Consider the following 27889-nt stretch of genomic DNA (forward strand, 5'->3'; position numbering starts at 1 on the left):
GTGATTTAATGTATGGTATTTATGGTATCTCTTACAAATATTTCCATAATAATAAGACTATACAACACATATAAAAATAATACTGCATATTATTTATTTTCTTTAGTAGATAGTTGTCACCCATCAGTACATCTGTTCTCTTGCTTGGTTATTGTGAGTTAGCCAGTTAACCCTTCAATACTCTACACTACTGGCATACTGGTGGTAGGGCTTCGTGCAAGCTCGTCTGGGTAGGTACCACCCACTCATCAGATATTCTACCGCAAAACAGCAATACTTGATATTGTCGTGTTCCGGTTTGAAGGGTGAGTGAGCCAGTGTAATTACAGGCACAAGGGGCATAAAATCTTAGTTCCCAAGGTTGGTGGCGCATTGGCTATAAGCGATGGTTGACATTTCTTACAATGCCAATGTCTAAGGGCGTTTGGTGACCACTTACCATCAGGTGGCCCATATGCTCGTCCACCTTCCTATTCTATAAAAAAAAAAAATACGCACCAACCACCAAGAGGCGCACGAAACGTCTAACATTTTTTAATACTATTAGTTTAGATTATCGATAACACGCACCAGACATGTAGTGCGATTCTGTAAGAACTTACTTGACAATCGAATTATGGCAATATACTATTTGGAGGCGTGTAACGTTGAAATGTTATAATTATAATATTCAATGTCGCATACCGTAACCGTAACAGCCTGTGAATGTCCCACTGCTGGGCTAAAGGCCTCCTCTCCTCTTTTTGAGGAGAAGGTTTGGAGCTTATTCCACCACGCTGCTCCAATGCGGGTTGGTAGAATTCACATGTGGCAGAATTTCAGTGAAATTAGACACATGCAGGTTTCCTCACGATGTTTTCCTTCACCGTAAAGCACGAGATGAATTATATTCACAAATTAAGCACATGAAAATTCAGTGGTGCTTGCCCGGGTTTGAACCCACGATCATCGGTTAAGATTCACGCGTTCTTACCACAGGGCCATCTCGGCATTATTATATTTCGACTTTGTTCTTCCAGAATAGCTCTGATTCTATCTAGTCCAGATTAGCGAGATTCCACAAGTTTAAACATCTAGGCAAATAGCTAAATTGTAGGTAGACCTACTACCTACCTACCTACTAAGTAGCTGGATATACTCATATACAGAGTAGGCACTTAATAGAAAAGACGGAGACGTGACATTTTACTGTAACACCGTTTCCAAAACCTCAATGTGACTTAACCGGCTCAGATAGAATGGGTCGACGACACCGCTTTCCAAACCTGTTCTGATAACCGCTTGCTACATATTAACAGTGTTTTCGACAACAATGCGACTCATATGAATGATTAAACGCAGTATAGACTATTGTTATTCATTCGGTAGCTTGTCTATGTCGACTACTAGATGGCGTTAGTGAATTTGAGTTTGTATAGATAATGTATAAATTTCAACATCGTAGCTAATGAAATGCTTTTATTTATACATAATGGGATTAATATTAAAAAGAGGAGAGTGCGATGAGTTTATTTGCTTATTAGGCTTTCATATCATAACTACTTAACAGATCTTCGTGACATTTTGCATACGTTGTTAAGGGATAATTTATAAGGGACATTTTCATACACGGGCGAAGCCGTCGGCGGAAGCTAAGTTAAAAATACAAGGCGCCCACAATTTCGGTTTCATTTGGTTTAGAATTAATCGCGTGATTTGATGACAGAGAACAATGTGATATTTGATGACATTGGCGTTTAACAAAAATGTTAATTATGGTTTTTAACTACTTGATAAGGGTTATTGGTAAATATATTTATATGTTCATTACTGTTGTAAATTATTCTTGTCCAGTTTCATACATGAGTGGGAGTTCCGTGATCTTACACATCTTGTGCAAGTAAGCGCTATAACACAAGTCGATGTTTTTATATTATACTAGTTTTCGTCCGCGGCTTCGCCCTTTTTAGGGGCTCCTCCGTTTCCGTTCCTGGGGTTCAAACTTGCTTCATACTTTAACTTTTATCAAAATAAGTTTAGTGATTTAGCTATAAAAGTGTAACGTAACTATCGCATTAATATATTATCGAGTTTATATATTATATTAGTACAGTTATAGATACAATATATTTACGACGGCAAGATATTTTTTCAATCAATTTCAACTTTTTGGTTTCAATTTGTTTCTTTATTTATCAGTAGTACAGACGTCCTTGCGAGTGCTTCAAATAATCCTATTTTATCTGATTAACGAAGCGTTGCTGTGTTTTTTTAATAAATTATCGTGAAACAGAAATATAACACATGTACTTACATAGATATCATTTATTGTGTCCGATTTCATATCATATTTGATTGCTTAGTCAACGATATAGTTTTTGCGATTAAAAATTTTATCGAAAAATAAGAATGCAGTGTAAACACTTAATCAGCGAGTAATTACTGAGTCGGTAATCGAAAAAAACTGCATTTATCAATATCACGTATGTAATTTTATATCAACGTATACAATTTTATGTCGATATGTTACGCAGCAAAAAAGTAAAGTAATACTAATATCCCACTGCTAGGCTAAGGCCTCACCTTGAAGAGATCGTTTGGATTTTATTCCAGCACTCTGCTCCAATGCGGGTTGTTGAATGTACTTGTTGCAGAATTTTAGAAATTATACATATCCAGGTTTCCTTGCGTTTGCGTGAAAATTCAGTGGTGCGTATGACGTATAGGAACGACTTTAAAGACTCGGTTCTCCTTAACTCAAAAATGACCCCATAATCTATGAATCTAGAATCAACTAACGATAACATCAATTACACAAGAAAGACAACTGACATACGACAAACAAAAACAGTAATTCTGAACTTTTGTTCGATGCTGCATGGAAATGAGAACATACGGGCGTACAAACTACCAAACTCGATGAAATAATACATTGACACACCAAATTCACGGACAACACGTGAGGAAGTTAGAAAACCAAAATACGCATAAAAATGGACGGTTATTAATGGCAATAATAATTAATTGAATATTAACTTTAACCAAAGACAAATCCGAAAAAGCACATTTGAGTTTTTGTTGAGTGTTTGTCAAGTGCTGTAAAAGTGGTTAGGAATACGTCCGTTCGGAAATAGGCCGGATAAAGCTATGTAGGTATATGTCGCGGGAAGCACTCGCCTTTGAGGGAAGTTGATTTCCATAAAACCAACACACATTTTAATATGGCGGCAATAATTAAAGTAACTAATGTTATGTAACTAATATAAAATTTTATTTGTGACCTTGTTTACCAATTTCATTTACGATTATAATAATAATAGAAGAGTCATAGTACCTATTATATTTACAGGTAACTAGCAAAACCCGCAGCCGCAAAACATTTGCCATTTTAACTTTCATAATGCCTATTTCAATTACACAGTAGTAACAGCGATTGTCTAAAGTTGAAAAAAAGTTATAATTCTTTAATTTATTCGCAAATATGTATCATAATAACTTATAAAGAGGCAGTTGTTTTGTAATCATAGCCTGACACTTTAATTTTATTTATTTATTTAGACGTATAGATAAATAACGAACAAAATTCAAAAAGTAGCAATACCATAAAATTTGTAAAAATATAAAATAACTTTTTAAATTTAGGTTGGCAGAGATAGCAGTTATTTGTTATTGATATTCATATTATATACCTTCTTAAATATTTTTCATCTGTTTACATATTATATAATATATAATAACTATTTATATATTATAAAATTCACTTTCAAAATTAGTCATTTCATCTCTTGCAATAGATTTGTTGTGTCATCAGTTATTTTATAAACGGTGCATAAGCGTCTTGCTCATTCGTATCCAAGGTATTTTTATTCTGTGATCATCTTTTTTATTTATGAACGAATTTTCGCCGATTGTCCAGATATATGTCTGGTCTCGGTATGCGTGTGGTATATGTCGCAGGGTTATTTTTATATATCTAAAGCTCGAATTTATAAATGCACTTGTAACTACAATTGCGTGAGGTTTGGCCAATGGTCTCAATTTCGTACGATATCATCTACATTTGAAGGCGGCTAGTGCAGAACGTTTTTCCCGTCTGTACTGGCCGTCGTCGCGTTTGGACTCTACTACCACTTACCATCAGGTGGAGTAGAGTAATTTGCCCTCCCGGCGAATATAAAAAAAAAAAACATTGTAATATTACTGACATATTCTATATATATATATATATATATAGCTTTTTAAATAGATATATTTAAATCTTTCACGTTAAAAAACTTACAAAACTTCGTACATTAGCAGTAACGGCGTTCCATATTAAAAACGTTTTTTAGCGATTGCTTATTAAACGTGATTTCTCTCTTTCTGTCAACATTGAATCGTGCTTCGAAAGAAGAATTGTTTAACAAGATACCCCTGAGAAACATATATATGATAAATGAGCGTGAAAATAGCATAAGTTTATTTTCATGCACATTAAATTGAAAAATTGTATTTGATTAACATACGGTATGTTACATACTTATCAAATTTAACCGTCGGAAAAGAGTTAGTACTAAGTTTCTTGGCGGTTCTTCTGTGTGGAATGTATATTCCGAACCGGTGGTAGTTTTAAGTTTAATTTAATTTCGTAAAATGATTAAGTATATTCAAAAGTTTTTAAATAAGAATAAGAAATAAAAAGTATATTATGATTGTTTTGTTTTTAATAAATGCTTGAAACTCTGCCGTTTCGATTGTCAGTGAATTAACCTTCGACAACTTTAAGAGTCATAATTTATTTGATTGCATAAATAATTATATCATTCTAACTGTCCAGTGAGCTTCTATTTAACTAAAATTTGTGATATTATACTCTTTTTTTAAATTTATATTTGACAAAATTCTTGTTGAGGAGTTTAGAGTTTATACCACCACGCTGCGCCAATGCTGGTCGGTGAATACATATGTAGGATTCATCCGACACATGCAGATAATAATGTCTCATCGCCGAGCACGAAATGAATTATAAACCCAAGTTAGGTATGTAAAATAAGTCTTTAATTGATTCACGTTCTTGCCATTGAGCCATCTCGGCTGCATATTAAAAGTCACTCGTGAATTAAAATTACAGTTTCGCAACTATTAGAATAATCACATTTAATCAGTAAAAATTTTCAAACAAAATATCAACTTCAATAAACAATCTTCCTTCACCTTTTGTTTTTCATAGTTCATCGAACTTTGTATTACTAAGTATTCATTTTATTTATACGGCCTGCCTTGTTGACCCGGAGGTTCTGGGCTCAATTCCCAGGTCGGGCCAATAAAAAGTTATTGAGTTTTTCTGTCAGAAAATTCTCAGTAGCAGCCCGGAGTCTGGAATTTGGAAGTGTGTTCACTCCCGTGCCTCGGAAAGCACGTAAAGCCGTTGATCCTTCGCCTGAACTCTTTCCGGTCGTGTCGGATTGCCGTCCATCGGATTATGAGAGTTAGGAAATAGAGAGTGCACCTGTGTTTGCACACACACTTGTGCATTATAATATCTCCTGCGTAGTTAGCTAGTCTCTCTCGAGATTGGCCGCCCTGGCCGAAATCGGTCTGGAGGACATTATTATCATATTAGATGATGAAATGTAAAATAATTAATAAAAACGTTAACGGTACGATAGATTAAATTAGGAATTATTAATTAAGGTCACATTAATGTCAAACAAATGATCTATATTAAAATTTAATGACGACGTAAATTAACCGCTAGTTTAAATAATGAAATAGATAAAGGTTATATAGCGACACAAGCATCCGGCAACAAAGACAACAGAATGCTTTTCTTTCATGATCATTCATCAACATGTTTATGGAATAACTGAAACAAAATATATATTAAAGTTATAAAGGTTGAGGTGCTTTTTACAATATAATATAATATGCAGGATATTGATTTTTTATATTCCATTACCCTATGTCCGTTTTTGTACTACTGACGTATATGCAATTTCATTATAATCGGCTTAGTAATTAGGATGCGAAAAAATAACAAACAGAAAAAGGCACTTTCACGCTAAAATCCAGATCTTGAGATATAGATTATGTTGTATAATATGTATATTGTATAACATGTACAAGCCGAGATGGCCCAGTGGTTAGAAAGCGGGAATCTTAACCCATGATCATGGGTTCAAACCCGTTCAAATAAATCTCGCGCTTGGCGGTGAAGGGAAACATCGTAAGGAAACCTACATGTGTCTAATTTCACTGAAATTCTGCCACATGTGTATTTCACCAACCCGCATTGGTCGAATAAGCTCCAAACCTTCTCCTCAAAAAAAGGAGAGGAGGCCTTAGCCCAGCAGTTGAACATTCACCACAGGCTGTTATTATAACATTATATATATTATATTCCAAACTGAAAGACTGGCTCAATATTTTTGAATTAAGTCGTGAAACTTCAAAAAGAGATAGTCGTTTTAATCATTCATAGGTATCTGGAACGATATGGCTACTTTTGTTTTTCTTTTTACATTAAGTTACTTTAATGTTTAGTTTTATATATATATATATATATAAATATTAGTTTTGTACGTGTACGTGTACGAGTACGTGTATTTTTAGTACAGCTTGACGATAACAACTAGAATGCCCTTTGACGTTTTCAGGGTGTTTTCGAAATCTCTATGAAATTTGAAATTAGAATCTATGTAAAAAACATGCAATCACATTAATATATATAATAAATTAAATATAAGATACACAAAAGTCACGGACGACGCGTCTGTGGAAATGGAGGCAATAAATATACATATATTAGTTAGGTTATATATATATATATTATTTATTGAATGTTTTGCACGATGTATGCTGTTAACATAACCTTGCAATGTTCCTAACCTATCATTTGTCACGACAGGCATTGTCTATCAATTGTCTCTACAAAAATAATATCATTGTTAATAAACGATTGTAAAATCTATTTAAACTATAACGTTCATAGACAATAGCTATCATTCATAATATAAATATTTATCAATAATATATATAACTAGAATTTAAAAAAATATGTTTTTTTTTCAGTCTTTAATTTTCATTTGCATTATTTGGTTTTCAGCATTTTCTAAAGTACAACAATCAAAGGAGTTTAAATTGAATTAAAACTTTTTTATGATATTTTTTAAAATATATTATTACTATATTCAACTGAAATATAAAACATAATATATGTGAACGTCTGTATTATTAAGCTATTAACATTAAATATTGCACTCCTGCAATGCAAAGCTTATTTTTAGTAATTGCAAAAGAGTTTTTGCACTCGTGAATTATTCGTACCCTTTTTAATTTTCTTTAACCCTGACAAACTGTATGCAGTTTTTACTCCGATATCAGAATAATGACAATTAAATGTCCCGTATGTCACAATGATGATCACTCCTCTCATATAAAGCTTTAGAACTTATCCACTACTGTTTTAGGGTGAACAGTGGATACATATAATATATACATAATAAAAGTTTCAGCATTGGTTTCAACACGAGCTTTAAAAACAGAACAAGCAATTTTTAATAAAATAGGTAGGCGGACTGGCAAATGTACCACCTGACGGTAAGTGGCCACCACCGCCCATAGACATTGGAGATATTACACATTCCTTTCCAATGCACCACTAACAGAACTTATATGTTATGTCCCTTGTGCCTGTAGTTACATTGGCTCACTCATCCTTCAAACCGTTATACAAAAATACTAAATGTTTACTGGTATACTGTTTGGCGGTAGAATGTCTGATGGCCGAGTAGCAGTGGTACCTACCCAGACGGACCTGCACAAGTCTCTACCACTGAGTTAAAACTTTGTTATGTTACTCGGAATTGAACCCGGGATTTTTAATTGAGATACGCATTCTATTTACTAGGCCGGCCCGGCTCCACGGATACTATGAACGTATAAACAAACTAACACCTCAAAAAATAAAATTGTATATCCCTTAAAAATGTAAGAGCGGGCAAATTTTTAATTCACATATAATTATGAAGTATTTAAATTTCTATTCATTAAAAAAAGATTGTGGACTTTTATTTACCTACATATTGTTTGAACCAGTGTTTTTTTTAAACTAAAATGTCCCAAAAATTTCAATTAATTTGTAACTTTTAAACCACGAACGAACGAACTATCATCATTTTCATATTAATATATATCTTGTAATTTAGTTTAATTTATATTATTAAGCCTTTAATCTTTATAAAGTAATCTTATCGTTATAACAAAGGAAACATAAAAAAAAAACGATAATCCTTACTATAAAAATAAAATAAAAAAAGCAAAATTATTTAATAATAATATTTTTTTAATCGACTTACTGACGAAAAACAACATGACATTACCGCAATATATCGCACAACTATTCATCGTAGCCCGCATGAGTGTTTTAAATCGATTTAGCCTAGATATCAAGAGCGCATTAATGCAAGAGAGTTATGACCCGGTGTCGTTCACTTCTGTCACATCACATGCCTTCGCTAAGCCGAATTCCAAGTAAATCATCGCTACAATATTTCCAGTCGGGAAAAGTCGACTTTCGAACCTTATAAGTACACTCACCTTCTGCAACTTTAGCGCATGCACATAGGGCGTACACAAAATGTGAATCAGGTTGACAAGAAAACACAATTATTCACATACACGAGTTATTATTAACACTGGCACAATATGAACGTTTCGTAACACTTAACGCGGCGTTAAAAAAAAACAATGATTGTGAAAAACGTTTTGAATTTGAAATGCGCTGCGCCGTTTCGTCGCGAGCGCTGGATGGCGACTGGCGCTGCGCAAGCGCAGGCAGTCGCCGGCGAATCTAATTTTATCGCGCCAGTAATACGAGATAAAGCCGTTCTTTATTGGGGAACTTTTATTCTTTGTTTTTTGTTTGTTTTATATGTGAAATCGACCGGACAGCCTCCTCGACCAACACTGGGCGAGCGCATGATGCCTCCGTTGCTTAATCAGTGGCCTTGTTGAAAGTTTCGCTTGGTCCGTTGAACTTTAGCATTTATTAGAGCTTTTGCTTTTGCTATTGTTGCTTTACAGAGCTAAATATCAAATTCTGCTTTGTGGTTGGAGCTTTTGTTATGTTGCTTTCTATAAGTTAGGAAGAATAAGCATTTTTTATTGTACTCATTTACAATTTCCGCCGAGAAATTATTCACGTTTCAAAACAATGGAAACTTTTCCTTGTAGAAAGTCCCATTCATAAATCTTGTTTATGTAATTTTAATAACATGAAGGTTTCATATGATTCAACTTTTAATTGATAACAGATTCCGCTCATTAAAAATTCAATGCAGTAACTTTACGTAACAAATATTAGACAGGAATTTTGTTTTGTTTTTTGGAAACATGTAATTTTACAAAATGAATGTTAGAAAAATTAGAAATTATATTTGTGCTAAGGCGTTTTTGGGTCGTAACGTATTTGATTTTTATAATAAAATTATAATCATAGTTTTGGTCAATACAAAACATAAAAAAAAACTCCAACGTCTGTCTGCACAAGGTGACTCGGGCGAAGTTCTGGCGCCACGGAACTGACACACGGACCATAAGCCTCTAAAAATAACATAATATTATAACGAAAATAAATAACTTTACTTCACATTACAGCGTTCATAATAATAAAATATTTTATTAATTTTTAACGTTATATTGTTCATATCTTACGTGATCTTATTTAAAAACTATGCTGATTATATTTCAACAACGCAAATATTCTATAAGCGATTAATATTAATTAAAAAGTAATAAATTAATTACATTTTAATATTTTATACGTAATCTATTTAAAATTCATTAACGAATGAAACATTTATTCAAAATTGATTTTGTTTACGTTAATTAACGAAGATAATTTTTAATTTTAATTTCTTTATAATTTCATAGACTGACCTTTATGTAATTTATATTAGAGTAGGGCGTTTTACGATATAATACGATAATGAAGGTATTAATAAACGAATTATAGAAAAACATACTATTATATTTTACTGTTATCCGGTGTATAGAGTGAGTATATTAATATTACGGGCACAAAGGACATACATCTTAGACGCAATTGTTGTCGGCAAAGAGCGGTTTATCCTTCTTGAATTGCCATTGTCGATAAAGCATGATAAGTGGTCACCACTTATCATTAAATGCTCTATTTGTAATCATAATTTAAAAAAAAAAACATAAAAACCCATTAACACACACATAGACACCTACGTACGAACGCACACATGATTTTACTTTAATTACCGTCTTCTAGTGTAAAATATATAATATATATATGTAAAATAGTTGTGTAATCCTATTTTGGTTTTGGTTACGAGTAATATAGCAGTTGCTTTATATAATAAGTTATGTATGTAAGCTGTTGGATAACCAAATAAGTAAATAAAAAGATAACTATTCATTCACAGGACCTTTTCAGGCTTTATGGATATAGTAAAGGGACATGAAAAAATAACTCGCGGCGGTTTAAAAATAAAGGTCCGTACTCAATAACGTGCCCTACGAGAGGCTATGTCCAGCAATAAACAAATACGTCCTGACGATGATAATGATTCATTGATACAAAATTGTAGTATTATGTTCGTCAAAATTTCCGTCAGTGTGACACAAGCATTAGTCACCTAGCCTTCTAAAGTCAAGATAACCGCAACTTAGCTATCCCAATCAATTATAACGTCACACGAGTGAGATAGAATATAAATAATAGTTTATTTTTTATTTAAAGGCCAAATAAAACGTGAGTGCAATATCCGATGCTATCATTTGTTTTATTGACTGGTCTACGTTAGTTACTTTTATTTTGTATAATTGTCATTATATAGCGTCCTAGGAATATACAGTTGACACTTTAAGCAGTTGCAAGTTTAAATATTACTATTTCGTTCGCCATTCGAGTTTTCACTTCAACGTACCAATTTTCGTACCAGTCACTGCAAAGTTGGGTCGTACTTTGTACTAATATATTTTACATATAACGTTTCTATATTTTGTTGACATTTTTGTTTCACTTCGATTATGATTAATGTAAAAAAATATAGATTTTAACTTTAAAATTTATATATATTATACAATAAACACTAAATTACTTTGTCTAAAATAATAATCATATAATAATAAAAATTGTTTATGTATAAAAATGTCAAATTGTCTACGTTGTCTTTCGTCCCCGTGACGTACTTAATGTCTTTTTACGAAACATGCACTTATATGTAACAGTATATTCGGCCCTTTAATTAAATATATAAACCGACATTTATTTTAAACTGTCCCAGGTATCTATTTATTAATAATACATACATGAGTATTTTAATTGAAGTTCTGTACCTTGGCATTGATTTCTACTACCTTCATAAATAAATCACACAACAGCGAGCGTAAGCGTATTATGTAATTTTATCTAATGGATTTTTTATTACATTTGTGTGTAAGTACATAAGTTAACGTTATTAAGTATTTTTTAATAGAATTTCTTGGTATATATTAGTTTACGTACAAAATATAATGCGTAGGCAATTGTCATCTCATTAATTACGATCCGTCGACTCTTAGGAATTTAAATGCGTAACACATAGCACACGTTGTGTCCCACACACAGGAGTATTCTGAGCCATTAATTGGACTCCTTACATTTACCTCGAGTCTCAGTATTCCTTCTCTCGTTGACGCTGTAGAGGCAAACGGAGATAATAACTCATTACGAAAAGAACCAGCTTGTCAATATAACGGTAAGCGAGTTAGATAATCTTGTAAAAGTCTCCATAATGCAATACTATTAATGACGAAGTGTAGCGTATTTACTATTAACAATTGTTGTAAAAAATATAAAACGAAACAAAATAGTTATTTTCATGTCATTCAATTGTGATTGGCAAATGTTTTCATTCACTATTTGTTGGATTCGTGCCGGGACTAGAAAAAAGTACTTGCACTGAACTTATTTCGTAACGAAATATCAGGGAGGTGCCAAAAATTCATGTTTATTTGTCGTTCCATCTCTAAATATGTATATTATCAGTCAATGCCGGTTACTGGCACGCAGACAATAAATGATAGAGTACCTTATATAATCAAATTTCTATTTGTTATTTTGATATCGCTTTGCTTTTCGTTAGTCCGTATGGGCTTTAAGTTTATATGGCCTATACGTAACCTTGACTTGTAATTACATTACAGTAGTTCATGTTTAGAATATTAAAGTTATTTGGTTTTCATATTGAATTAAAAGTAATTTAAAGGACTGTGGCACGAAGCTGATCCAAATAGGAAGCCTGTTTACGCTTTGTTGCCATGGTGACGACAAATAAACAAACATTATGGTTTCGCTCAAACTGCAAGCGCGTGTGATAAACAGCTAACATTAAAGAGAGATATCTGTTAATACTCAAAAGGTGTTTATTATTAATTATGGATTTTAATATCATGGATAAACTACGTATTCTGAAAATCGATACGGAGCTACGACCGCAAATCAAAATGAAGCCAATGAGTCGGTATTACTTTATTACATCGACGAATCCTGGAGAACAATTCTTTGTTTTTGCCTCGACAGCCGCGTGGCTTATAAGAAAAATTGGTAAGGAATTCGACCAGCCTCACGAAGAAGACGATCCGAACACAACCATAGCATCCATTCTTGAAATTTTACGTGAAAAAGATATTTCAGTTGACTTTTCGTCTCACAAGCTTAAACAAGGTTATGGTGATCAAGTTTGCTATATTTTAAATGCATTAGCTGATGAGGCCATAAAGGTAGAGAACTTTGAATGGGAGAAACCTGTTGTTAATATCCCTGATACAGAGGAATCCGCAGATGACGTGGATCAAGTTGAAGATGAAACCGAAATTATTTTAGATAAAATAGAAGAAGAAATGGCTATTTATTCAGAAGAATCGGAAGGCGAGGATTATGGTAATATAGAAGAAAAAGAACAAAATAATGTTACTAATAAAGTTCACGATTGGGAGGCCTGGAAATTGGAATTAGAAAGAGTTGCTCCAGCATTAAGGTTAAAAATATCAGCTGATGGTCGGGATTGGCGAGCTAGACATGCTCAGATGAGATCATATCGAGATGAACTATTTGACAGATTTAAAGTAACAGGTACTCAGTTAAACAAACTTCACAGTAGCATTAGTTCTGTGATGGACAAAATAGCAGCAAGGGAAAACATTTTAAACGAGCAATTTGAACCAATAGTGCGAAAATATGGAACGCTTTTGGATGAATTGAATAAAGTAACCAATGAATACAAGGAAGCCAGTGTTGGCGTGACTGAGAGACAAGAAACACTGAACGAGCTAACGGCTAAAGTGGAAAACATTAAACAGAGGACAGAGTCGAAGGGATCATCGATGAATGACAATTCGCCTTTATTGACCGCTAAAAAGGGCGTTGAAACACTTAGAAAGGATATTCAAGAATTAGATTTCCAGATTATTATTTTGCTCTGGCTGCTAATATCAAAAGAAAATCCTAAAAGTAACAGTTACTTAGGAAGCGCTGAATCTAGAATGGTCAGTGCTGAGGCTTATTAGAGCTAATATGACATTAATTGTATACATATTTATAGATTTAATAAAATTATTTGAAATTTAACTATTGTTAACTTTTATTTACTATCTTTTCGACAAAATATTGAGAACACTTTGCTGTTATCGCTTGACCTACTGGCCAAATCTAAGCAATATATAACTTACACTCCAATCTATATTAATATTGCAAAAGTAATTTTGTATGTCTGTTTGCTACGCTTTCAGGACTAAATTACTGAACCGATTTTAATGAAATTTGTTATAAAGCAAGCTTGAACCCCAAGGAAGAACATAGACTATTTTTCTATACAAAAATCTACAACGACATCCCCAGATTTCAATTTAACTTAGGGAACAGTTATAATTTAAACTTTGAAACAAGATACAGGAAATTCAATCCCAATAAACGATGTTGGGTTTTGTGTATGCTAATCTGGACACGCACCATTCACATTCTACCGCCAAAAAACTGTACTCTATATTGCCGTTTTTATTTGTTAGATTAGCCGCTTTTAGACATGAGCCAATAAGTTACTTCACATGGTTGTTGCCTGGCGGTGCATTGCCTGTTTAAGGATAGGTGTTTCTTACAATGCCATTATCACTAATGACCTAAGCGGGCCTTACTTATTACTAATTACCATCCATTTGCTCGACTATTTTAAGTAACAAATCATATAAAAGTAAATTTAAGATCTGCATCTCCAAAATCAAAATCCAAAGAAATTAATTCATTGGGTTAGCAAATAAAACTCGTATGTTTTAATGAACGTTTATTACATAATATTATGAATGATAATAAACAAATTGATTTTGGTAAAAAAAAGTAGTACTAAAAAAATTTACTAAAATAAAAATATAAACGAGATAAATAACGGATGACCCAGTATAACGGATCGGATACCGGATACTATTGGCGAATAAAACTGTTAGAGTGTATTTAGTTTTAATAACAAATTCATGATTAAATAAATATATATATTCTTGTATAACTTTATATTTAAAATAAGCAAATTAATATTCATTTATTAGTTATAAATTTTGAGTTTAACTTTAATAAAAAAAGAAGACGTTAAAGTACTTACTAGTTACTCGTGACATTTTCTTCATTATAGACTAGATGCGGTATCCGGCCCTAATAGTAAAGGTATAAATTATAGACGTCACATTCACACAAAAAAATGTACTTTGAATTAGTCTAATACGAAAATATTTTTATTTTTATCCGTTTTGTATCACTAGGCAATATTTGTCTTTATGAAAATTTGGTAAATCAAGGAACACGTGTATTTTTATATTAAATAATAAAACTAGGAATTGCATTGTAATGTTTTTTTTTTTTTTAATTAAGATTGGGTGCAACTGTATTCAGCCTGATGAAATAAAATATATTTGTTAATAGCATATTAAAACATTTATCATCTCAAACAAAGTTCCAACATACAAGCGATAACAAACGGTTCGATTTTAGTTGATCAATATTTGTTACCTTAACAAAGCATTCAAATAACTATAATCGAATAATTTCAATTGCGTTATTGAATTTTAATCAATCATAGTTAAAAGAAAAGGATCTTTTTTTTAAATGTTTGTTGCTTTAATTGAAATATTGTACAGTGCATTCATCGCTATTGATCAACTAAAATCGAATCGTGAGGAGGCGTTTTGCGTCCTAATAAGTTCAATTTGGGTAAAAAGAAATGTACCTCGATGTCAGGTCTAAATAAATGATATTAGGGGGACCCGGTATCGGTACTATGAGGTGTCTAATTTCAAATAGTTTTGAAAAGTAGTACTTCTTTAATATATTACGTAGAATTTTAATGTTTTCACCTGGGTACATGCTAGTATTTACTTATTTAGAACCATCCGTTGTCATACTTTTACCGTAATCGCGGGAATTAACGGCGGCCATTTTGAAATTGAAAAAGTTTCTGAAGATTGCGTCTGAGTTATATTATTATGTGATTTCGTGATATTACGTGAATTATTTATGTATACATATTTATTTATCAAACGGCAACGTTAAATATTGTCATATTTGCTTTTTAATAGCCCTACTTATCATTACCAGCGCCGGCCCTGCGTTAGAGCGAGAGGATCGATCACGAAAATGACAAAACAAATTTCCAGGAGTACGTAAGCGTTGTTTGATCTTTCATAAATGTAATAAGTCTTTATATAATATTAACTGAAATACAATTTATGTGTAGTAAATTTTGACCAAAGGGCGCTGAAAGACGATCTCGCTCTACCCTGATCAAGGGCCAGGGCTCTGATAATTATTGTTGTTACGATATTGCGTGTAAAGCTTTCTACCATGTCTTTATGATCTTAAGGAATGTTTAAGATGAATTGCTTAAATAATAATAATTAGAAAAATACAGAGTATAAATTACCGCATTTGTTCTGTTATCTGTGTCAATTGATTTTGACACATGAATTGTCAAATTCTGTGATATTACCAATATGGCAACAGCAGATGTATAAGCATATACGGCCTAAGCCACTATGTATCTATTTCTTTGCGAGTAGTATGTATGGATTCGTTGTTCCGGTTTTTTTTTCTTTTTACAATATAGCCTAGTACGAGCCATATTTAACGTTTTGTACTATATAATGATTTAAAAGCCAATTTACATATTAATAATGTGAAAAACATTAATATGGTATAATCTACGGTTTATCATTTGCTTTCATAAAATCTAGCGTGTACTTCTATTAAGTATTATTAATTTTAAGTATTAATTAGCTTTTATTAACATTAAAAAAAAAGAATATCATTATTAATTTTGAATGTTAATAAATTTACGTGCAAAATACAATATAACTCACATTTACTCGTTTCTTTAATTATCTATGATGTATGTCAGTCGTACTATTATTTTCTAAATCTCTAACTGAAAACGATTGTACAATATTGTTTGGGTTGCCATGTTTGTTAAAAAACGAATGACACATTATCATTTTACACAAAAAAAAACGTTCCAGAATCTATTCAGGTGACCAACATCTGCAAACATATAATTTAACAAAATATCGCAATAGTTTTTACTTTTTAAATGTGCTGAATGATAAAGTTTAATTTATATTTTTTTATATTCTATGATAGCCTTACCAAATTCATTAATAGTTTGTTAAATGACATTTAACATTAAAATAATATTCATAATTATGCCGATAATTGTATGTAAATAAAAATAATGTCATTTATTTTTTTATCAATCAACAAAACCTTTTTAGATATATAAATACAGTAACAGCCTGTTAATGTCCCACTGCTGGGCTAAGGCCTCCTCTCCCTTTTGAGGAGAAGGTTTGGAGCTTATTACACCACGCTGCTCCAATGCGGTTTTCGATATACCGATGCATTTTGTAAAACCAATATATATTATATAGCACTTCTAATCGTTCTTTGGTTAAATAGCATTAAGGATTTCACTGAAATAACTCCTTATATTATAGTGGCAAGCGTTTTTTTTAAACAATAGCTTTATATCAATTATTGATTGTAATAAATTATTAATTTCTAGTATAGCCTCTTACATAGTTATATATAATAGTTTATACTATGAATTTCTTTGGTTTTTTTATTGCACTTCACGTTTTATTATCCTCTATGAACGAGACGTTGTACTTTTTTTTCAAATCATCCATGAACTCTTGCTTGAGTAGGGCGAGACATCTGAAACAATGATTGATGTTAACAGTTAAATATATTTGCTAGTCGGGTTAATCCTTACTTAAAAATCTAATATAAAACTTTCAATAAAAATAATATAATTTGTATAGAATTTGAATCTTATTTCGATAGAATAAATAAGTATAATTATATATATAATTTTGTAAGTTTTTACATCATAGTGTTTATGCAATTGAAAATACTAAGTACAGTTACAATTTATAGTTTACTGCTGCCTATAGTACTGGGTTTGGTTATTTTTAAACATATTATTCTACCGCAAAACAGCAGTACTTGGTATTGTTGTGTTCCGGTTTGAAGGGTGAGTGAGCCAGTGTAATTACGGGCACAAGGGACATAACATCTTAGTTCCCAAGGTTGGTGGCGCATTGGTGATGTAAGCGATGGTTAACATTTCTTACAATGCCAATGTCTAAGGGCGTTTAGTGAGCACTTACCTTCAGGTGGCTCATATGCTCGTCCGCCTTCCTATTCTATAAAAAAATATATATATGTTATAAATATATTATGGTGCTACGGGGGGGGGGGGGGAGGTTATCTAAGGTTGGCAGCACTGACATGCGGTAGCGCGGGTCGGCGCGGAAGGCCGTGATGTCCGGCGAGGGCGCGTGCGGCGTGTGCACCACGAAGGCGCCCGGCAGCACCACGGCGCGCCAGCCGCGCGCGCGCAGCGACACGCTGTGCGACACCTGCGCGCACGACACCCGCTCGTACATACGGTAGCAAGGGAGCTACGATTTCGATTGCAGTAAAAAGCCGAGATGGCCCAGTGGTTGGAACGCGTGAATCTTTAATGTTTATGTGCTTAATTTGTGTTTTAAATTCATCTCGTGCTTGACGGTGAAGGAAAACATCTCGAGGAAACCTGCATGTGTCTGATTTCATTGAAATTCTGCCACATGTGTATTCTACAAATCCGCATTACAAGCATAGTGGAATAAGCTCCAAACCTTCTCCTCAAAAGGGAGAGGAGACCTTAGCCCAGCAGTGGGACATTAACAGGCTGTTACTGTACTATATCTAAAAGATTTAAAATATTGCCTATTCAGACAATTTCATACAAATATACAGAACGAGTCACTTTGCATTTATTAAAATCATTAATTCGATACACCTTTTACGTGTAATTTAAAAAAAATACACACAAAAAATACAGTATGCGTTACTAATTCATCAATCCTTACTAATATTATAAATTAAGTCAGTTTGTCTATTAAATTGTCAAGTCTTAAAAACTGCGATCATCATGAAATTTTGCATATACTCGTACGTCATACATGTCAGGGGTACAATTTAACAATTCAGATATAAAGTATCTAACAACTATTAACTCCTACTTGCATTAAAATATATTACATAGTATTCAACATACCTTATTCCATCCGAAGCCAGAAAACCGCGTATCGTATCTAGGCACAGTGCGATGAACTACTAAATATGGTTCGTAGTCCGGTTGCCACTCTATCTAAAAATATAAAAGTAATATATCATATAATAATAATAATAATATCCTGGGACATTTTTCACACACGGCCATCTGATCCCAGATTAAGCTTGTACAGAGCTTGTGCTATGGAAACCAGACAACTGATATACTATATATACTACTTTTTCTTTTGTAAATACATACTTATATGCATAATTACACCCAGACTCAGGACAAACAGACATGTTCATGCACACAAATGTCTGTCCTGGGTGGGAATCGAACCCACAACCTTCGGCGTGAAAGGCAAGTATCTACCAACCACGCCAACCGGCTCGTTATATCTCTTGGTGGTAGGGCTTTGTGCAAACTCGACTGGAAAGGTACCACCCACTCATCACATATTCTACCATCAGCAAAACTTATAAAAACTGGTGTGTTTCGATTGGAAGGTCTAGTGAGCCAGTGTAACTACAGGCACAAGGGACATAACATTCTAATTCCCAAGGCTGTTGGTGCATTGGTGATATAAGGAATGGTTAATATTTTTTACGGCGCCAACGTCTATCGATGGTGGTGTCTACTCACCCAGTAGCACATCTGCCCGTCTCCCTACTTATTGTAAAATACAGTTAGCATTTTTTTTTATAATTAATAGGCCAGCGTTTGACCGTTGACTTGCCTGATGTTAAGCATCGACGCGGTCTAGGATGTAGCACGCTTACCTATAAGAAACCTGTTTACTCTGGATTTGAAGACACTAACATTGTACCTATCAGGAAATACGGACTCAGGCAAAGCATTCCATAGTTTCGCAGTGCGAATGATGAATGTGGATTCAAAGCACATTTAATTTAAGTAGACCGTAAGTGACTCTATAGTTATTTACTTCACCATTCGAAATCAGCGAAATTCAAAAGGCAGCCTGGTTAGTATGTACCAATTACTCAAAACCAAAAACGTGATATCTTGCAATTAAACATTTTTATTTAATTGAATTATTGATTATTGATACTAGTATTGACCTTTTTTTATGACTTATATTAAGTACGAACTTCCCAACGTAATAGGCTATCTGAGTCCAATGAGTAATTATCTATTGAAACATCAACGAAAGTTGATGAGAAGTAATGTAAGCTTCAAAGAGTTTTCCTATCATGGCATATACTGAAGAGGTACCTCATATGGTGCGGTTGCTGTGGTCCATTTCAAGTAATTAGTGGCCCTATGTCCTCTGGGCCATTCCCTGGCCCGGAACTGGCCGACGTCGCCGTAGCTATTAGGAGTCGACAGGCGAGATAGAAGTTCTTCCTTATACCTCGGTGGAGATGCGCGGTACCTTTGGGTTTCGAAGGCTGGTACTACTAGACACTGGAAAATGTAGTTTTTGATTAGATCATGAGTTCACATTCAAATGTAAACAAAAAAAAATTGAATCCAGTGATTTTTTTTCGGTAGCTATTTTCGATCTAATTATTTGATTATTTTTGAAATCGTTATTATTAAGCCTGCGTGGGTCAAATTTCATTTAAATTCTGCCACTTGTGTATCCACCAAACCGTATTGGAGCAGCGTTTTATACACTCCAACCATTTTCCTCAAAGGGAGAGGTGGCTTTAGCCCAGCAGTGGGACATTCACGGGATATTTTTTTTTGCCTATTGTTAAAATAAAAACGAATACATATAAGACTTTACCTTTTTCAGTGGATAAGGGTTAATAAGCTTAGTGGCGTTCCTTAGGTGTTCGTATAGACCCGCCATCGGTACGAAGTCCACGTCCATCAAGAAAACGTATGGAGTGTTTACGTTTTCCAATGCAACGTTACGGAGATAGTTAACTGGATAATGTACCTGCGAAATCGAATCGTATGTCTATAGTCACAGGGTTCAAAATAATTTATAAACCTAAGTCTCATTTTGCCATAAGTGTGTTAATTTTAGTGATGAATTCTTAAATCAATAACAATAATTATAACGAAGTTATTTTTAAATGCTGATGGAGTCAGATAAATTATTTTGATTTTAATTCTGATCATTGGTAGTTTTTTTTTTTTTATAGAATAGGAAGGTGGACGAGCATTTGGGCCACCTGATGGTAAGTGGTCACCAAACGCCCTTAGACATTGGCATTGTAAGAAATGTCAACCATCGCTTATAGCCAATGCGCCACCAACCTTGGGAACTAAGATTTTATGTCCCTTGTGCCTGTAATTACACTGGCTCACTCACCCTTCAAACCGGAACACAACAATATCAAGTACTGCTGTTTTGCGGTAGAATATCTGATGAGTGGGTGGTACCTACCCAGACGGGCTTGCACAAAGCCCTACCACCAGTAAAAACTGATTACGTATTCGCCGACCAATGAGCTTTCAGTATTTAATCATATTAGGTAGAAAAAAAAGTCTTTACTGCAACAAAAAAAAAACATACAGAAAGATTTATTCGAGTTAGGGTACAAATTACTGGTGGTAGGGCTTCGTGCAAGCTCGTCTGGGTAGGTACCACCCACTCATCAGATATTCTACCGCAAAACAGCAGTACTTGGTATTGTTGTGTTCCGGTTTGAAGGGTGAGTGAGCCTGTGTAATTACAGGCACAAGGGATATAACATCTTAGTTCCCAAGGTTGGTGGCGCATTGGTGATGTAAGCGATGGTTAACATTTCTTACAATACCAATGTCTGTGGGCGTTGGTGACCATTTAAAATCAGTTGGCCCATATGTTCCGCCTTCCTATTCTATAAAAAAAAAGGGAGATTTATTGTTTTAGGCAATTTCTCACAGACAGTTTAACTAATCGGAATCGTGTAAACGCTGTATACTACAGGCAATATCTAAAATTTAAATTAATTGTATAAATTTTTTTTTATTTTTTTATAGAATAGGAAGGCGGACGAGCATATGGGCCACCTGATGGTAAGTGGTCACCAACGCTCTTAGACATTGGCATTGTAAGAAATGTCAACCATCGCTTACATATCCAATGCGCCACCAACCTTGGGAACTAAGATTTTATTTTATACAAATTCTTACCGAATCGTGTTTAAAAACTAAATGGTAGCCGATATTGTTTCTAGAACTAAGAGTGGAAGACCAATCTCGGATAAAACTTTCTAATCTTGTAACTTCACAGTCCGATAGGTATATTGCTGCGCTTAATGGACCTGAAATAATTAATACAATCACATTATTCTTTATATCAATAATTAATAACATTAAACATTATTCTAGAAAAATAAAAAAAAAAATCCTTGAAATAACTATAATGTTATACAACTTTATAAGTAAAACTTATGGGCTAAGGCTATGAAAAAGTATTTTAAGCTTTACAAAAAAAACAAAAATTAAAACCAATCTAATTTTTGTATTACTCCATCATAAGTTATCACAATTATAAAGACTCGATGAGAAACAACAGTTTATTAAATAAAATAAATATGTCAGATATACAACAAGGATAGTCTACCATCCCAATGCTTAACAAGTCTCTCCAGAAATTGTAGTCTATCCATAGACAATTGTAGAACAAGCGTCACGTCGAAGCTGTCCACGTTTATGTAGCTATAGTCCATATAGTACAAGTGCGTGCGGAACTTAATGCGCTGCGCTGCGCGGAAACTGAGGCAAAGGTCGGAATGATTCATCTGAAAGAGGCCACAGATAAATATTGCCAGTTTGGAAATATTGTTTATTAACGATTATTTTCCAAACAGTTTTATATGGTTGTACCCTATTCTAATGGAAGAAGGAGTAAAAGATAAACAAACCTCAGATTTACATAAACCATGCGATTTGCTGTATATGCACTACATGAACATTTCTTGATTTATTTAACTTTATTTATAATACAACACTTAACTAGTTATAACCACATTAATTTAACTTTCGAAGTTCCGATTACAACTTCGCGGACATTAAAAACGCCATTTTCTCACGAATCCATATTAAATGACATAGATTATTCAAAATCTCGACCAATGATATCTCGTGAATGCAATGTCATACTTTTTTATTTGTCTTTACACCCCTTGTGGTTGGAATAGGCTATAAATATTTCAAAGAGTCACGGTAGCATGAGAAAGCGATCCCGTGGCGCTCCTCGTTAAAACGGAAAGGGTACCGCTGGATTTTTAGTGGGTATTCCGACGTTCGGGGCGCACTCGGCGCCTTGGAAACCGGCGAGCCCCACATGGGGTATGTGGGGCTCGCCGTTCCCGTGGGGGAAACGCGTAATGCGTTTTTCCAGCGTTAAAAAAAGGATATAAATATTTATTCTTATGGAACCACATACTACTTACGTCTTTATATACTTAATACAATTTCTAAATTGTAAATAGACATACCTTATATGTAACAACTTCGCTCTGTGAACATCTATGGAGTTTTTCACGTAACAAATTACCATCAAAATTTACATACGATTGGTGTATGTTTCTAAAGTAATCCGAATCACGTATCTGAACGTTATATTTACTTGGCGAGTTCCAATGAATTATCTGTAAAAAATAATAATATATATAATTAAATGTTAAATATCATTTTTATTTGACGTATAATAATGTACTGCTTGAATAACATTTTTATTACGTTTTTAATGAAGAATTATTTTGTTTTATTGTTTTTTCTTGTATGTAGGTGCATTAAAGAGAATCTTGCGCTGTCTTGAATATTTTAATTGAAGTTGGTCTTTGGAAGGCACCATAAGACGACTCTACTGGTGGTAGAGCTTTGTGCAAGCTCGTCAACCTACCCAAGATTAGGTTAGCTACCGCAAAACAGCAGTACTTGGTATTGTTGTGTTCCGGTTTGAAGGGTGAGTGAGTCAGTGTAAATACAGGCAAGGTTCATAACATCTTAGTTCTCAAGGTTGGTGGCGCGTTGGTGATGTAAGCGATGGTTAAAATTACTTACAATGCGAATGTCTATAGGCGTTGGTAACCACTTACCATCATTGTGGCCCTATGCTCGTCCGCCTTCCTATTCTATATAAAAAAAAAAGATTCAAAATCAAATTAAACAAATATTATTCAAGATTTTTTTTGGGGATACCTTAAAAGCAGAGCCGCTTAAATATTTAATTTAAAAGCAGAGCAATGCTGCTTCAATTTTGGAGTGAAGATTCTACCAAAAACTGACAAGAAACTCAGTAGATACTCTTATTTAAATAATATATATATATATCATCTATATATAATTTTTTATCATGCATATAAAAACCATCTATGTAAACACACTCTTTCAACGACGATAATAATTGCGGTGGTCGTTTCCAAAAATATAATAATCACATAATATTTATATATATAAGAACCTAAGAGCATACTAATAATAAATTAAATACCTTAACATTCTTTACATCTTCACCGTAACAAGTCTTGGCCAATGTCTGCATTGACATTTGGACGTTGTACTGACAGTTTATAGCATAGAGTATTTTTGGATATTTTTTTATTATTGCATTTATAACATCCTGATCAGCCAGTGTCGTCTCTTTTAGCCTTTCCAAGTTTTCTTTGACCGTGTTATGCCATACTGATGTCCAGTTGATTTTGCGTCTGATTTTGTACAAATCTAGCAGCATCACACCTGTGTTGTAGCCTCGGCCTAACGCCGGCCAGCGTGTCTCCGTGTTCGAGTACCAATTACTTTCATTCTCCACTAGGCCTATGTACTAGAACATTACATGAGTAAAAGAAAATACATAAGATTTTTGATTTTTGACTTTTTTCAAAGACAAGTTTTACTTACTTACTTACTTACTTTAGTTTAAGTTTTAAATTTAAAATACCTAATCATTTTATGTAACAAAAAATCTATTATTTTTTCCCATGGTATGTGGTAACCACATCCCATAAACATCTCTTATGGTCACAACGGCAATACAAAGTTTTGCTTGGTGGTAGAGTAATGAATGGTGAAGTAACGTTGTAAAGCCTTGTCCGCTATGTCCCACTGCTAAGCATAAGTCTGCTCTTATTTATAGAGAAGGTGTGGACCTTATTCCTCCTATGCTCCAATAGCCATTGGTGCAATTTCCTTCACCATTGAGCATGAGATGAATTAAAAACACAAGTAAAGTACATGAATGAAATTCAGTGGTGTTTGCCTCATCCATAAAGGTTTAATAACTATTTACAAATCTGATTCACTTACTTGATCGTCAGTCATGTTATTAAACATATTCCACAGTTCAACTATATCGCTAAGAAATGTTAGATCAGAATCCAGTACGATGACTTGTTTTAAGTTATCAGGCAGAATACTCGGGAAAAGTAGCTTGACTAGGGCATATATACCGGAATAGTGACTGTTTGGTATCCAACGCACTTCTGACAGACGGTTCTGCGTGTTGTAACATGTATACTTAACTGCGAAAATCGAAATTTGATTACAATTCGTTTGTAATGAATAAAATAATAATTAAAATAACGAATGATCTTTGAATTTCTGTGTTCAAGTAATGCTCCACCAAATAGGCAATGTTGCAAGCCTTTTTTGCTTGGCCCAGGACATTATATGAGATGACGGACAACCGTCAATAGTGCAGAGGCACAATAAGTAGTTAGACTTTATCTTTATTTAATATTTAGATTTAGGATTAAGATAGTTTTCATAAACCGTTTATATATATATATATATATATATATAATTTTATTCTTAAAAATTGGTTTAATATTGAATCTTAAATACAAAAAATATAAAGTAGTCATATAACAAGATGCACTATACTTATTTAGCTTTTTAACCACACACATTATTTAGACAATTTATGTACTGTTTAGGGATGATTGTTATAAGAGTATTGACACTATTGCCTTGCTTTGGCAATAAGCATAATCCGATGGAGTAGCAAGCCTTGTAAACATCACCACATAAATATAATAGAAAGAATTAATCGAGTGATAACAAGAATATATACCATCCGGTAGATCCCATGTCTCGAAAAGCTTGGTGATGGTATGTGCTGATCCCGAGCCCACAATGAAATGAAAGTGTACTGGGTTCTGGCGATGGTGTAGTAGAGATTTAAGCATTGGTGTGATGATCCTTGTACATTTCCCCATACAGACTAGAGCTATGTGTACTGTTTCGCATAATGTTCCCACTGCATCTGGAATCTAATCAATATAATAAAACAAAATCTTCTTGAAAAAGAATTGGGTAAACAAATGTAGCATTATAAATTCTGATTTATTATCATAGTAAATTATATTAGTTTTATATTAGTTATTAAAAAAAACTTTGATGTAAGTAGGTTTAAATAAAAAATCTGAAATTAACTTTTGAAAGTTTAAGCACACAAATAATTAAATGAAAACTAAAAATGTGTTTTATTACAAATTTTTAATTTAAGTGACAAGAAAAATATATTTATAAAATTGCTATGAAGCGGTTAATATAATTCAAAACATTTTGGTCATATTCAATTATACATGTACTGATAAAAAATGTTAATTTTAAAACCTTGAAATATATCTAATATTTTACAGCTCAATGACTTCATATATTGTTGCAAATTGTGGTTTTTTTTATAAAAAAAGTTCCAGAATTGAGAGTAAGTCAAAATAATAAAACTACACAAGAGATGTTATGTAAATTGGAGTAAAATAATGATTCTATTTTAGTATCTTACAATGCCAACATTGTTAGCAAAGGCATCTTCTCCAATACTTTAACTCTATTTTCCTCCAAAATTAAAATAACATCGGAAGTTACATAATCATTACAGGCACAAGGGACATAAAATCTTAGTTCCCAAGGTTGGTGGCGCATTGGCTATGTAAGCGATGGTTGAGATTTCTTACAATGCCAATGACTAAGGGCGTTTTGGTGAATGCTTACCATCAGGTGGCCGATACACTCATCCGCCTTCCTATTCTATAAAAAAAAAATTATCTTTGAAGACAATTTCTATAACAAATTTAACTTACCTCGGGAATGTAATACTTGTTATCAGATTCTGCAAATTCACGAATCCCGCTTATGGTTAACTGTTTTTTAATAACTTTATTCTCTGTTTCCAGTACATCTATTCTAGATATCAACCACCAATAGTAAACAACAGAAACTGCTACCCATATACCCAATGGAACGCCTAGCCAGGGTCGAAAAAATAGACAGTTGAAGACATATTTGTATGAGAAATTCATCTTAGGCTCATGATTGTTAATGTACTTGGCAATTTTCTGTTAATCCATAGATTGTACTCATATTTGGTTTCATATATCCTCTTAATTTAATTGAGCTTTTGATGCTGTAAGCGATATACATAAATGTATTAAAATGAAAAATTATTTCAGACTAAGATTAAATCATAAACAGAAACTAAACAAAAAGGGTAATTTGAGCGAAATTATTTGTGTAACAATGTTTGGAATATTGAATGAATTCGAATATATTACTAGATATTATCTGAACGTTTTTAATTCGTTTAATTAGTAAAAGTTTTCATAGCAACCTAAAAAAATTAAAAATACATGATAATTATTTGAGTTCGTAGATTGTCAAGAGTTCCTTAATTATAAGTATATTTAGAAGCGTAAAATCTAGATAGGTAACTTTCTAATAAATTTATATATATAGGATGTGAAACTTACCGGTGCGTTTGTTTTTATAATTTAGCGTTAATTAATACCATTAGACGTATTAATTGCTTGTACACATTACATAAGGTACATTTAGTTTATGGTTGCACTTGTAACGAAAATTTAATTACAATTTATATTAATTAATTAATAATCATTACGATAAATATTTTGGATTTAACCAGGAGTTAAATAAATAAAAATAGGTACAGTTTAACAACAAAGCTACATGTCAATGTCAAAAAAAACATGTTAGTTGCTTTATTCATTCCTCGTGGAAAAGGCATTACATCATACTGCCTTATCAAAAAAAAAGGTAAAATATAATTGATCTCTATTTATATACATCTAAAAAATATAATATAACTTAGGAATAATAATAAGTATTATAAATTATATTTAACAGTATTTAGGTTATTGTCACGCTAATGCAAATTTCAGGCATGCCTAAATGGCAATGTCTTAGCATTGGTCTCCTCTAACGGCTTCCATTGGAATTTCCCTCAGCCTGATATGGTCCCAAGGTGTTGGATCACCTTGTGTTTTAGAGCGACCAGATCTCACAAAAATATTCAAGATGCAAGGATGCAAGTTTTAAGTCTTCTTTTTAATATGGTTGAGTAATTTTTTACTCTT

At 33.1% G+C, this 27889-nt stretch overlaps 3 protein-coding genes across 4 annotated transcripts in view; 1 reads left to right on the forward strand and 2 right to left on the reverse strand.

Moving 5' to 3' along the window:
* The window catches only part of LOC126776786 (myosin light chain kinase, smooth muscle-like), a 41179-nt gene extending 32350 nt beyond the window's left edge, over nt 1-8829 (reverse strand). Inside the window, exon 1 of the mRNA XM_050499547.1 lies at nt 8557-8829. The gene's annotated coding sequence lies outside the window, so the exon portion shown is untranslated. The remainder of the gene's footprint in view (nt 1-8556) is intronic.
* Nucleotides 8830-11910: 3081 nt separating this feature from the next.
* LOC126776851 (intraflagellar transport protein 57 homolog) lies at nt 11911-13539 on the forward strand. Its single transcript, XM_050499692.1, has one exon. It carries the CDS (start codon nt 12409-12411, stop codon nt 13537-13539), a length of 1131 nt encoding a protein of 376 aa, XP_050355649.1. The 5' UTR covers nt 11911-12408.
* A 783-nt stretch (nt 13540-14322) lies between these two features.
* Nucleotides 14323-27460, reverse strand: LOC126776782 (xylosyl- and glucuronyltransferase LARGE1-like). 2 transcript variants are annotated; one of them, XM_050499541.1, is made up of 13 exons: nt 27266-27460; nt 26600-26922; nt 25588-25786; nt 24822-25036; nt 24010-24339; nt 23012-23164; nt 22135-22312; nt 21702-21832; nt 20362-20517; nt 19845-20036; nt 18612-18704; nt 17798-17928; nt 14324-17221 (listed from the first exon to the last, which is right to left on the reverse strand). In XM_050499541.1, exons 2-13 carry the CDS (start codon nt 26816-26818, stop codon nt 17137-17139), a joined length of 2082 nt encoding a protein of 693 aa, XP_050355498.1. In that variant the 5' UTR covers nt 26819-26922; nt 27266-27460; the 3' UTR covers nt 14324-17136. The 2 variants fall into 2 exon arrangements, with proteins under 2 accessions (XP_050355499.1, XP_050355498.1); XM_050499542.1 differs by lacking the exon at nt 17798-17928 and having other exon boundaries at nt 14323-17221.
* Between the last annotated feature and the right edge of the window lie 429 nt (nt 27461-27889).

The sequence above is a fragment of the Nymphalis io genome, chromosome 21 (assembly GCF_905147045.1).
Source record: "Nymphalis io chromosome 21, ilAglIoxx1.1, whole genome shotgun sequence".
In the NCBI taxonomy this organism is placed as follows: Eukaryota; Metazoa; Arthropoda; class Insecta; order Lepidoptera; family Nymphalidae; genus Nymphalis; species Nymphalis io.